Raw genomic sequence first — 12,643 nt, 5'->3', positions numbered from 1 at the left:
CTGTCAATACTGTAAATAGTCGGAAAAGGTGGTACAGTATTTGGGACCATACACAGTGTCTGATGAAGCATTATGATAAAATATTAGGCTACATCCATGGATATTGTAGTCTAATTGGTTCATGCTCCACGCTAATTGGTGACAATGAATCTTGTTATCTTGAAACTTTCATGATTTAAACATGGAAGATTGTTTGTCTGTTTCCATACAACTATGCATTAAGAGTAATGCAACAGTTACTTATCATTTTGAGCAGTTGTGTCAATTGATAGTTAGATCATTGTAAGGAAATGAATAGACACTCATTTGAAATGTAATGTGTGAATTGCCTTTTGAAATAGTAGTACTTTGATGTTAAGTTGTGTCATATTGAACAGGTGATTTTTGTTGAATGAACAATTGATCTAAGTTTTATGTGTATTGTATCCATAGACTGTAAAAAAAGATGGACGACGCCCCTTCGCTCTCTTCCATTGATTAGAACTGAAGCCGCCAGTGTCCCGATATGGCGCTGACATATTGGAACTTGAGTCTGCGCAGTAGCAATCTCGGGACCAGACCTGCGCAGGGAGAGTGCATTCTGTACACTTTTTTTTTAATTGATTGCAGTACGACAAGAGGCTTGTTAAAATAAAGTAAATACAATCTGCTCTTCGTGTCCTGCCGGCCCAGAGCGTGCAGGCCACAATCTGCATTCCAGCCATGAGAACAGCGACAATACAATCTCCTTCATCCAGCGGAGAAGAAACGATTGCAACTCATACAGTGACATTTGACACTCAAGGACCCAGCGACGAATTCAATCTTCAACCACTTCAAGAATTGACCATGCAAGGTATAAATTTAATGAGGTGCTCTGAAATAAGCTGATGGTTCTTTTCATACTAAAATAGATCTTGCTCCATAGTTCTATTTCCTGCTTCCGGTTCCATAACACTCACCACTTGACCTATGCATGTATGTATGGATGAATGTATGTATGTTTGTTTGTTTGTTTTGTTTAGTTTAGTCATGTTTGTGATTTAGTTAATAAAACTTGTGCACAATTATGCATTTGGTTTCTGATTCTCTGTTTGCATACAAAGTCCCTTTTACAGTCTTGATTCTGTTACATGCTTTAAGTGCTGTACACGCTAAGGAATAATTATTTTTCAGTGACCATGAAAGATACACTTTTCTTAGAATAAATGAATAATCAAAGAGTTCTTTGGAACTGATAAATTGATTGTAATATTAATTTAGCTTAACTCAAAGTTAATCTAATTAACTGACCCAAATATTAATAATTAATCATAATTGGTAATTATGGATTATTATTAATATTTCCCCTTTGAGTTAATGTCCTTACAGATCATTTGTTCATTCAACAAAAATCACCTGTTCAATATGACACAACTTAACATCAAAGTACTACTATTTCAAAAGGCATTTCACACATTACATTTCAAATGAGTGTCTATTCATTTCCTTACAATGATCTAACTATCAATTGATACAGCTGCTCAAAGTGATAAGTAAAAGGATGAAGACCACAATTTATAAAGGGACGAGAGAGATAGGCTGAGTTTTTTTTCTTTTTCTTCATGGCATGTTGCTAACTCTAAGGTGGTTTAGACAAACAAGCAATTGGGACATAATGAGTAGGTTTCTGTTTCACTCTTCTAAGAGAGAACGAATGAAACATTTCAAAACACTAATATGCAAGATTCTCCATGAAATATAATGCAGCGACTCTTGAGCTGCCCAACGTGAAGGCCGTGAAGTTGTCGGGGGATGCCAAAGCCATTGCTCCGACTGCCTGAATAGAATGGCCAAAATCACAGATGATCTGGGCCTTTTGAAACGATGCCCACTTCAGGCTTGAAAAGAGCCCAATTTCCGTGTTAGAAAAAAAAAGCAGCTTGTACAAAGCTCCTGGATGTCTCAATTCCTGTCGCAAACAGACAAAGTGAAAAAAAGCCACGTAGTCGGCAGGGTTCTAACCTGCACGGGGATACCCCAATGGATTTCGAGCCCATCGCCTTAACCTCTTGGCCACGACTACTCCTGCCAGTGAGTCACATGCTATTTTCTTTTCTGGATGTGAGCAGCAGAGAACACTGGGGCCAACCATCAATGTGGATGTGAGCAGCAGAGGGTCCACTCGGCTAAAATATTGTGTTGGCAAAAAGGAGTTCAGTGACGTCTTCACATACACAAAAATACTGCCATAATCAAGATTTGGACTGGGGATGCTGCGAGCACAACACAGAGTACTAAATGCTATACAGAGAAAGCAAACCACTCGCCCCGGGCCTGCACATACAGAGTCAACGGCAAGCTTCAGCTCAGTTCTCTCAAGTCCCCCACCACCGCTTGCTTAGACAGTAACCAAGCATTACAGCAGGCAAAACAACACCAAATGCTGGGAAATAACTCCACCATGTCTTTTCTTGAAGAGGAAGACCACCTCCCTCAAAGGCTGGGAAGAGCACAGCACGAGATTAGGAGAGGTCTGCAACAAACCTTCGTCCGAACAGGGACTTGAAAATCAAAGATGATCTGGGCCTTTTGAAATGATGCCCACTTCAGGCTTGAAAAGAGCCCAATTTCCGTGTTAGAAAAAAAAGCAGCTCGTACAAAGATCCTGGATTTCACAACTCCTGACGCAATCAGACAAAGAGCCACATAGTCAGCAGGGTTCGAACCTGCGCAGGGAGACCCCAATGGTTTTCAAGTCCATCGCCTTAACCTCTCGGTCACGACTACTCTTGAAAGCGAGTCAGTGATAGTGGTAGTGAGTCACATGCTATTTTCCTTTCTGGAAGTGAGCAGCAGAGGACACCGGGGGCCAACCATCAATGTGGATGTGAGCAGCAGAAGATGCACTCAGCTAACATAATGTGTTGGCAAAAAGGAGTTCAACGACGTCTTCACCTACACAAAAACCTGCTCACTTCAGGCTTGAAAAGAGATGTGGGTTGCCCAGTTTTCCGTGTTAGAGAAAAAAATGCAGCTCGTACAAAGCTCCTGGATGTCACAATTCCTGTCGCAAACAGACAAAGAGCCACGTAGTCAGCAGGGTTCGAACCTGCACGGGGAGACCCCAATGGATTTCAAGTCCACCACCTTAACCTCTCGGCCACGACTACTCTTTACTTTACTTTACTTTTACTTTACTTTACTTTATTGTCCACGTAGTGGAAATTTGTCTCTGGCTTCACATACATCAATACAACAACACATAACACATAAAATACAATAAAAAAAAGGGGTGGGAATGAAATATACAAAGCACACATCAATCATTACCATTTAAAATCTTGACAGCATTTGGCACAAAGGATAATTGGTAAACCTTCCTAATTACTCGTGGTTGCCTATAACGTCTTCCAGACGGCAGCAGTTGAAACTTGCTATGTAGAGGATGAGAAACATCCCCTACTATCTTTAAAGCCTTTTCCTTACTTTTTCCACGATAAAGATCATTCAAGTGTCTCTGTGTCTTACCAATTATTTTGCTTGCCTCATTCACAATCTTGGACAGTCTAGCTTTATTCACAACAGTCAGGTTACCATACCATGATGTCATATTAAAAACCAGAATACTTTCCACAAAATTTTTATAAACCATTTCGAGTATAATCTTGCTCACACCAAAGTGATTCAACCTCCTAATTAGATGTAACCTCTGGTGAGCCTTCTTACAAATGCTATCAGTATTTTCTAAAAAATTAAGTTGGGCATCAATATATGTCCCCAAATACTTAAAATTACTGACAAATTCTATTGGATTTCCATTTAGTACTACAGGTTCCAACCCCAAAATATTATGCTTGTCTCCAGTTATTACCAACTCCTTTGTCTTATTTGTGTTTATCACCAGTGCACTCGACTGGCACCACTCAAAAAGTGCTTCAGCATGTTCATAATATACAGAAGCACTACCAACATCTCCCACTTTCATAAGACCCACAAGTGCCATATCATCGGCATATTTAAGGAGACTAAACCCCTCATTTTTTATCCTATACTCATTAATGTACAAAGAAAATAGTATTGGTGATAGAATTGCTCCCTGAGGGGCTCCTGTATTTAATGTGATAATTCCAGACAGTTTGCCATTAATAGCCACTCTTTGCGGGCGATTAGATAAAAAATCTTTAATCCACAGATAAGTCCACCATTTACCCCCAAATCAATCAGTCGCTGAATTAAAATGTGAATCTTCATCGTGTTAAAAGCTGATGTAAAATCTAAAAACAAAATTCTAGCATAATTTGAAGTTAATTGTACATGCTCAGCAACTGAATTATATAATGTTAAAACTGCATCATCAGTACCTCTTGCTTTTTTATATGCGAATTGCAATGGATCCAAGACATCACTCACAAAATACATTAAGTGCCGCATAATTACTCTTTCCATACATTTCCCCAAAACAGATGTTAATGATATTGGTCTAAAATCATTTAACCCTTTTGCTCCTGTAATTTTGGGTACTGGGACAACTGTGGATACCTTCCATAGGTTTGGTACTATTCGTGTATTTAACAAAAGCTGGAATAACTGTGTAAAGACCCCGGTCAATTGATAAACACAATCCTTTAGTACATGCCCATTCAACCCATCAGGTCCAGGTGCCTTATTTGATTTTGTGCGGGACAAGCAGTATGCAATTTCATATTCTTCCAGGGTAATGTTTTCATATAAGGGGATATCAGAACAGATCCTATCAACCTCAGTGCTACATTCACCAGTGTCAAATCTGCCAAAAAATACATTTAGTTCATCAGCAAAAGATACATTATGAGATTGAGTGGGGTTCGTTTTCTTTCCCTTCCTTCCCATCATCACATTCAGTCCCTCCCAAGCTTGCTTTACATTACCCTTATGGAATTTACTTTCAATTTTATTTTTATATTCTAGTTTAGCACTTTTAATTTTCCCCCTAAGTTCTCTATTTTTCTCTCTAACTAGTTCCTTATCCCCCGTCGTAAAGGCTACCTTCCTCTCATTAAGGCATACTTTTAAATCTTTTGTAAGCCAATTCTTATTGTTTGGGTATATACTTACAGTTTTTGTTTCAACACAGTTGCTCTCACAAAAAAAAAACGTAGGACGTAATACTTTCAGTGATATCATGAACATTGTCATTAGCATTAAAAAACAATTGCCAGTCCGTCTGTTCAAAACAGTCTCTCAGTTGTTCTTTGCTCCGTTCAGTCCACAAATGTACTTGTTTCACAGTCGGTTTCTCTCGTTTAATCTTAGCCCGATATCTGGGAAATAAATGCCACTCCTGCCACTTCTCGCGTGGGTTTGGTTGTGAAACGCAGTTTGCAGACCAGACAGTTGTCAGCGATTCTTTCTTTTGTCAAGTCATGCAGTGTGAAACCCCCCTGTCGTCGGTGCATCGTGCACACAGCAGCAACTGAACGTTACCCCAGTTAGTCGTGCAGTGTGAAAAGAACAGTGACCCGACTACTTTGAAAATTGTGCAGTGTGAATTCTGCTTTACAGGCACTCAGAACTCATTTGGTCACAGGTAACTAAAGGGATCATCAGTTAATAGGCTTGAAGTTGCAACTTCCTAAAATAAAATGACCACTAGAAGACACAATTTCACTAAAATGCTTCAGAATGCAGAAGACTATTGGTCAATAGACAATGCTGGTTGAAACTTCACATCCTATAGCAATCAATAATAGAATTGTTCGTCCAATCATTGCATTTGGATTCAGACATTTCAATGTCAACACCGAAATTAATCTGCACCAGTCAGGTGGTACAATTTGAGCACTGCAAGTTGTTTACGTTCATTATAACTGTAATGTTATGCATTTTAGACATGAGGCAATTTAGTGCAGTCTTTCATCTCGTGAAACTTTACAGACTCTGCTGTGTGTGTTCAAGCATTTTGAAGGAGGCGTGGCTTTGGAGGGTGGGATCTCACGCATTGATTCCAATGAGCCATTATGTGAGAGAACAGCCAAACTAACACTGGAATACAAAAATCTAATTCCTTGTTTTCCCACTTAAATAAATAAAAAAGAGGAAATGGTCTTACAAGTGTGAGATTTATTTGGTGATAAACAGGGAAAACACACCATACATCCAATGGTTAAATCAGCACAGTTAATTGCATGTATAGCCACATTACTTATGGCCAGGACATTGGCCATAAGGGTAAGCTAGCTTGGGCGGTTTGGCTGCAGGCTTCATTGGAGGCTTCGGGGGTTCGGCCGCAGGCTTCATTGGAGGCTTCGGGGGTTCCATTGCAGGCTTCACAGGAGGCTTTGGGGGTTCCGCTGCAGGCTTCACAGGAGGCTTCGGGGGTTCCGCTGGCAGTTCGTCTGAAGGCTCCGGCGGTTCGGTAGAAGGCTCAGGCAGTTCAGCAGAAGGTTCCGGCAGTTCTGTAGAAGGCTCTGGCAGTTCGTTAGAAGGCTCCGGCTCTTCGGAAGAAGGCTCCGGCAGTTCAGAAGGCGGCTCCGGCTCTTCGGTAGAAGGCTCCGGCTCAGGTAGTTCGGCGGAAGGCTTCACTGGAGACTTCGGAGGTTCAGCTGCAGGCTTTACTGGAGGCTTCGGAGGTTCGGCTGCAGGCTTTCCTGGAGGCTTTGGAGGTTCGGCTGGAGGCTTCACTGGAGGCTTGGCTGCAGGCTTTCCTGGAGGCTTTGGAGGTTCGGCTGGAGGCTTCACTGGAGGCTTGGCTGCAGGCTTTGGAGGTTCAGCTGCAGGCTTCACTGGAGGCTTGGCTGCAGGCTTTCCTGGAGGCTTTGGAGGTTCGGCTGCAGGCTTCACTGGAGGCTTTGGAGGTTCGGCTGCAGGCTTCACTGGAGGCTTGGCTGCAGGCTTTCCTGGAGGCTTCGGCTGTTCGGCTGCAGGCTTCACTGGATGGATACAGATAGTCAACTTCAGTCAGTCCGTTTAGAGGCATTCAGTCTCAGATACATCACAAAACCCAAATAACAAGTTTTACTCCTCTTAATTATTAATCATGATCGTATTAATCATATGAATTAATTTTGTAAAGCCATCCTGTGCTTTAAACCGTGCTATTGGCTGAATACTTTACATTGAGAACAATTAATTATAAAACAAGACACTGAAATGAGGAAGCTGACCCAAACACTAATATAATAAATACCTGCAAATGGATCCATACACTGATGTCCACATCCATTGCTGCAGCATTTCTCATTGTTCAGACAGTCACTGTCATAGTAACACAACTCTGCACACATTCCTGCTCCAGAATTTGTGCTTGGACACTCCCCTGCCTTTGCTGTTATAGAGACACATGACAGAGAAACCACGTCACTGAATACTGAATGTCTCATACACTGTATGAAATTTTCTGGAAGACATACAGCATGCATCAATAATTAAAACTCACTGAAAACAGGCGGCACACACGCAGGCCCACAGGGAAATTGACAGCATTTGTGTCCTCCAGAGCAGTCTCTATCAGAAGTGCATCCTCGTCGGGAGGGCACGACTGTCAGCGTCGCCGGGCAATGACCAGACACTACAGTAGAGGATTCAAGAGGAACATTAGGGGAGACCAGGAAGTGCTGTAATAGCTTGCTTCAGCATTTGCAAGTCAAGGGTTTTGCAATGAGTCTCAAACTTTATAATATTCACACATTTATCTGCTTCATTTCAAGTAGCTTAGAAATCTACCATTTTTCACTAAATTGCATCAATCGGTTTCAAAGATTAAGAGTGCAATTACAACCTACCCCACTGTAGTAGAGTGAGTAATAGTGTAATGCTGATAGAAAACATGGACAGTTAATATGTTGTATACAAATTTACTGGTGTACATCTTCAAAAATGATGCCATCCCCATGACCACCCTCATTTCCTTTTAAGCATTTTAATAAGCTACTCAACAGAAAACAAAACAAATATAGAAACCCACTATATATGTAAAATGCAGAGTTATCGGTTATAATTAGCCACCCATGTTATATTGTAGGCTTATGCATTTCTTAAAACAAAAAAACAAAAAAACTTTAGGTAAAAGTTTAAACTCAGGATTGATACAGTCTGGTAACAATTTGTAGACATATTACACTAATGTTCTTGTTTTACAGTAAACAAATGCCTATTAGTGATTTTATGGGTTTAACTTGTACAATGAAAAATGCATAAACTTATGACAGTTTGCATATTTATACTTTGCTTATTATTAAAACTAAACCAACATACAAAGATGAACTTCCACTTGACGTCTGTACTGTATTTTTGTAAGCAGATGTATCTGAAAACAAATTTTGCAAGGCACTTTATGTATGCACTTCTTCAGGCTGCGTAATGAAGCTAAAATAACTTCTCACCTCCAGCATCTGTTGTGCTTAAACAAGCAGACAGACACAATAAAACAGCACTAAACGAGCAGTACACTTGAGCTGTCATCCTCTCGACCTGCAATCTCAAAATCAACTCTGCTGGAAGATGCACTGAATTAGTGAGTCAGGAGGGGCAGACAGCAAGGACCACAAAACTACAAAGAAAAACCCCTGTTGCTGCATCAAATTATCAGCTGAGTCCCACAACAAACGCTATCAAAAGCGTTTAAAACACTTTTTGAAAATGCGTTTTTAAAGATCCAATTGGGGGTCTGGGTAATTCCAACCCTAATGAAAATCACTTGCCTGTAGCTTTCTAATATAGCCTAATCTTGAAGACCTTGATTAGCTTGTTCAGGTGTGATTGATTAGGGTTGGATTTCGTAATAATTACCATAATTAGGAGATGATTGATTGTTTTTATGGCAACACTATCAACGGCAAATGAATCTGCATCGATCACGTGGTACAAGTCGGAGTTCTACCACAAGTTACAAGTTGTGAAGAAGAAGAAGAAGAAGAAGAAGAAGAAGAAGAAGTTACAAGTTGTAATTATGACTAAACTCCTACACCTAAACTCTCCAGGAAATGGATCTCTACTGGAGACTGGCATAAATCTGCATTGAACATCAAGAGACACAGGGGCATGTCTAGAATTTGAATCTGAATTTTTCAATTGTTGATTGATTTGCGATGTGAATCCATGCAAGTAATTATGAATGAAAACAATGTTTCCAGCCACAGTAGTGAATATAGGGGAATACACAGCCATGGTTATATCATAGCCAATTTAATATTGGATGGTTTCATATGGATTGCATAATCAGATAATATTTGTTCACTCAAGCTTTCTATAGACATATTTCTTATCGTGACCGAGGCAAGTAGCCTATAGAGTTTTGGTTTATTTCTGTGACGGAGACCGAGACGGCAGGAAGCGCACCCTGTTTGTTTTCTTTATTTTACAAAAGCACAACATTTAATTGTTATTGTGAGTGTACATAAATAAAAGTTTGTTCGCGTTTGTCGAACGCTAATTTAACATGCCCGAAATAAAATCAGATTTTAGAAGAATTTGTAGCGCCACTCGGACAGGTGTGCCAAAACACTTATTTATAAACTAACGACGTCTTCACCTACACAAAAACCTGCTCGCTTCAGGCTTGAAAAGAGATGTGGGTTGCCCAATTTTCCGTTTTAGGGAAAAAAGCAGCTTGTACAAAGCTCCTGGATGTCACAATTCCTGTCGCAAACAGACAAAGTGACAAGGAGCCACGTAGTCGGCAGGGTTCGAACCTGCGCGGGGAGACCCCAATGGATTTCAAGTCCATCGCCTTAACCTCTCGGCCACGACTACTCCCACCAGTGAGTCACACGGTATTTTCATTTCTGGATTTGAGCATCAGAGAACACCTGGGCCAACTATCAATGTGGATGGCGAAAATATTGTGTTGGCAAAAAGGAGTTCAACAACGTCTTCACCTACACGAAAAGACTCCCATGATCCAGATTTGGACTGGGGATGCTGCGGGCACAACACAGAGTACTAAATGCTATACAGAGAAAGCAATCTTTCCACTTGCCCCGGGCCTGCACATACAGAGTCAACGGCAAGCTTCAGCTCAGTTCTCTCAAAGTCCCCCACCACCGCTTGCTTAGACAGTAGGGACTTTAAGCAACAGCCTCTGGTGGTACGGCAACGGCATTCTGTCGTTCTATTGTGTGCGCATGAGCGACATTAACTGCTACCTCGTGACATTCTACGTAACCGTCTACTACAGGAGAACAGCTGATTTTCCGTAGTCGTTACTACGTGACAGATTAAGAAAGTTAATGTTATGTTTTAGGTTATGTAGCATTGTAATCATTTCTGTATATCATTAAATGCCAAAAGCAACCCTTCTCTTGCTTTTTAAAATCACTTCCTTTTTTTGTATTTTGTCTGATGATTAAATTACCCCTACGCCATCCTCTTTACTGTTGATTAGTGATTTTTGCGCTCTTTAGCTACGGCAGTTAACGCTTTTTACAATCACTTTGCTACTATTTTCAGAACCTTGATGTCATTTTTCAAAACTCTAGACACAAAACTCAAAACGGTTATCACTTGTAACACAGGCTGTCTAATGTTCAAAACACTGCATTGTGCATTCACATATTTAAAGAAATCTTGCACTTGCACAATCATTGGTTCAAAAAACTAATTTACTGTGAAATACCATTGAAACATAACTATAGATCACCCACACACAAGCAACCGATAGTTTCACTGTGTCATTGTTCGTACAATCATTAAATATTGTAGAACAAAATAGGTGATACAGGTTTCATTATGGTACTACATGTACAGTAAATACATCTCTGTAAAAGTACTGCAGTAGTAGAGAGAATACTACAGACACAGTGGAATCATTGAACAAAGTTTGTAATATATTGATGCAAAACACTACAGTAGGCTACAATCACAACATAGGTTTATTTGAATCAAAGCAAAAATAATTAGCAATGAAATAGAAAAGTAAAGACAGTACTGTAAAACATCAAATGCAGTGTTCCTCAACTTGCTTGCTTGTACTGTAAGAAACAAAACAGGAGTGATTATCTATACAGTGCAGTACTGTCAATACTGTATAGTCTGAAAAGGTGGTACAGTATTTGGGACCATATACACAGTCTGATGAAGCATTATGATAAAATATTAGGCTACATCCATGGATATTGTAGTCTAATTGGTTCATGCTCCACGCTAATTGGTGACAAACAATGAATCTTGTTATCTTGAAACTTTCATGATTTAAACATGGAAGATTGTTTGTCTGTTTCCATACAACTATGCATTAAGAGTAATGCAACAGTTAGCCTACTTATCATTTTGAGCAGTTGTGTCAATTGATAGTTAGATCATTGTAAGGAAATGAATAGACACTCATTTGAAATGTAATGTGTGAATTGCCTTTTGAAATAGTAGTACTTTGATGTTAAGTTGTGTCATATTGAACAGGTGATTTTTGTTGAATGAACAATTGATCTAAGTTTTATGTGTATTGTATCCATAGACTGTAAAAAAAGATGGACGACGCCCCTTCGCTCTCTTCCATTGATTAGAACTGAAGCCGCCAGTGTCCCAATATGGCGCTGACATATTGGAACTTGAGTCTGCGCAGTAATCTCGGGACCAGACCTGCGCAGGGAGAGTGCATTCTGTACACTTTTTTAAAAATTGATTGCAGTACGACAAGAGGCTTGTTAAAATAAAGTAAATACAATCTCCTCAGTCCTCCGAAGATCCCCCAAAAAATGTCCGTTGGTGCTTCAGTGACTACTTCGCTCAGAGAACCTGTCAATCACAGCTGTCAATCATGACGTTACACCACCGCATCACGTAACTAACTAAAAACCAACTTATTTTTGAAACAGACACTTGAACTTACATCAGCGTGATAAAAACGACAGCAAATGAAAGAAACCACCTTTGGGAAAAAAGATATTTGAAGTGTAATTTAATTTAATTTGGTCTCACGTCCCGTTGAATAACACAGGGAGGCGGGGCTTATGACCTATACTAGTACAGTCACCGGGGGGCGATCGAGACGTTTTGGCTTCACTTTTCAGGGCTTGTGCGGCACGCTTGATTGTGTTTATTCCACACATGTAGCTGTAACAAATTAAATGCATAAATAAACTTACATACAACAAGTAGCTCAGTGGGTAGCGCTATCACCTCACAGCAAGAAGGTCCCTGGTTCGAGTCCCGGCTGAGCCAGGAGTTTGCAGGTTCTCTTTGTGTCAATGTGGGTTTGCTCCAGTTTCCCCCCAAAAATCAAAAACATGCAGCATAGGTAAATTAACTGACCAATCCATGCTGTGCAACTTCACGACCCTAGAAGGGATGAGCTTTGTAAACAATGGATGGATGAAAAGAAGCAATGTTCCTGGGGGAGGATTTTTGTATAGAAAGTTTTATTTTTTAATGAAATAAAAAAAATCTTAAAACATTTTAAAAACTAGATGTTTTGAACATTCAGCATTTAGAAATAAGGGTTTCATAACATTTTCAAAATTATAGAATGGGAGTGTTCCTCTAACGCATAAACCAAGAAAAAACATTCATAAATAATGTTTCATAGCTTAATGGTAATGTTAGCAAAACATTCTAAGAACATATTTTTGTTAGCTGGGACCATCAAAACAAAGGGTAATTAAATAATCTTTATTCCTTCAAGCTTTTTGTATCTGCTTTATGGTATTTTATATTTATACATTTTATTGACAGATTTTTTTATATATAAGTACAATGTAAAAACATGTAT

General features: G+C 39.8%; 1 protein-coding gene across 1 annotated transcript; it reads right to left on the bottom strand.

The window, feature by feature from the left end:
• Positions 1–6,041: 6,041 nt before the first annotated feature.
• On the bottom strand, positions 6,042–8,609 carry LOC307149750 (uncharacterized protein). Its single transcript, XM_079856310.1, has 4 exons — positions 8,322–8,609; positions 7,376–7,507; positions 7,127–7,264; positions 6,042–6,869 (listed from the first exon to the last, which is right to left on the bottom strand). The coding sequence occupies exons 1-4, from the start codon at positions 8,398–8,400 to the stop codon at positions 6,139–6,141; spliced, it is 1,080 nt and encodes a 359-aa protein (XP_079712436.1). The 5' UTR covers positions 8,401–8,609; the 3' UTR covers positions 6,042–6,138.
• Between the last annotated feature and the right edge of the window lie 4,034 nt (positions 8,610–12,643).

The sequence above is a fragment of the Squalius cephalus genome, assembly GCF_949319135.1.
Source record: "Squalius cephalus genome assembly, chromosome: 2".
Classification (NCBI taxonomy): domain Eukaryota; kingdom Metazoa; phylum Chordata; class Actinopteri; order Cypriniformes; family Leuciscidae; genus Squalius; species Squalius cephalus.
Note: the sequence above shows the minus strand (reverse complement) of the source record. Positions and strands in the feature narration are given on the sequence as shown.

What these genes read in the sequence shown, in the direction of transcription:
- LOC307149750 (XM_079856310.1), bottom strand. Translation starts at nt 8,400, where the DNA reads ATGACAGCTCAAGTGTACTGCTCGTTTAGTGCTGTTTTATTGTGTCTG. An exon ending in AAGCACAACAGATGCTGGAG is followed by an intron (nt 7,508 to 8,321) that starts GTGAGAAGTTAT and finishes CCTCTACTGTAG; the next exon opens with TGTCTGGTCATTGCCCGGCG. An exon ending in GTGTATGGATCCATTTGCAG is followed by an intron (nt 6,870 to 7,126) that starts GTATTTATTATA and finishes GTATCCATCCAG; the next exon opens with TGAAGCCTGCAGCCGAACAG.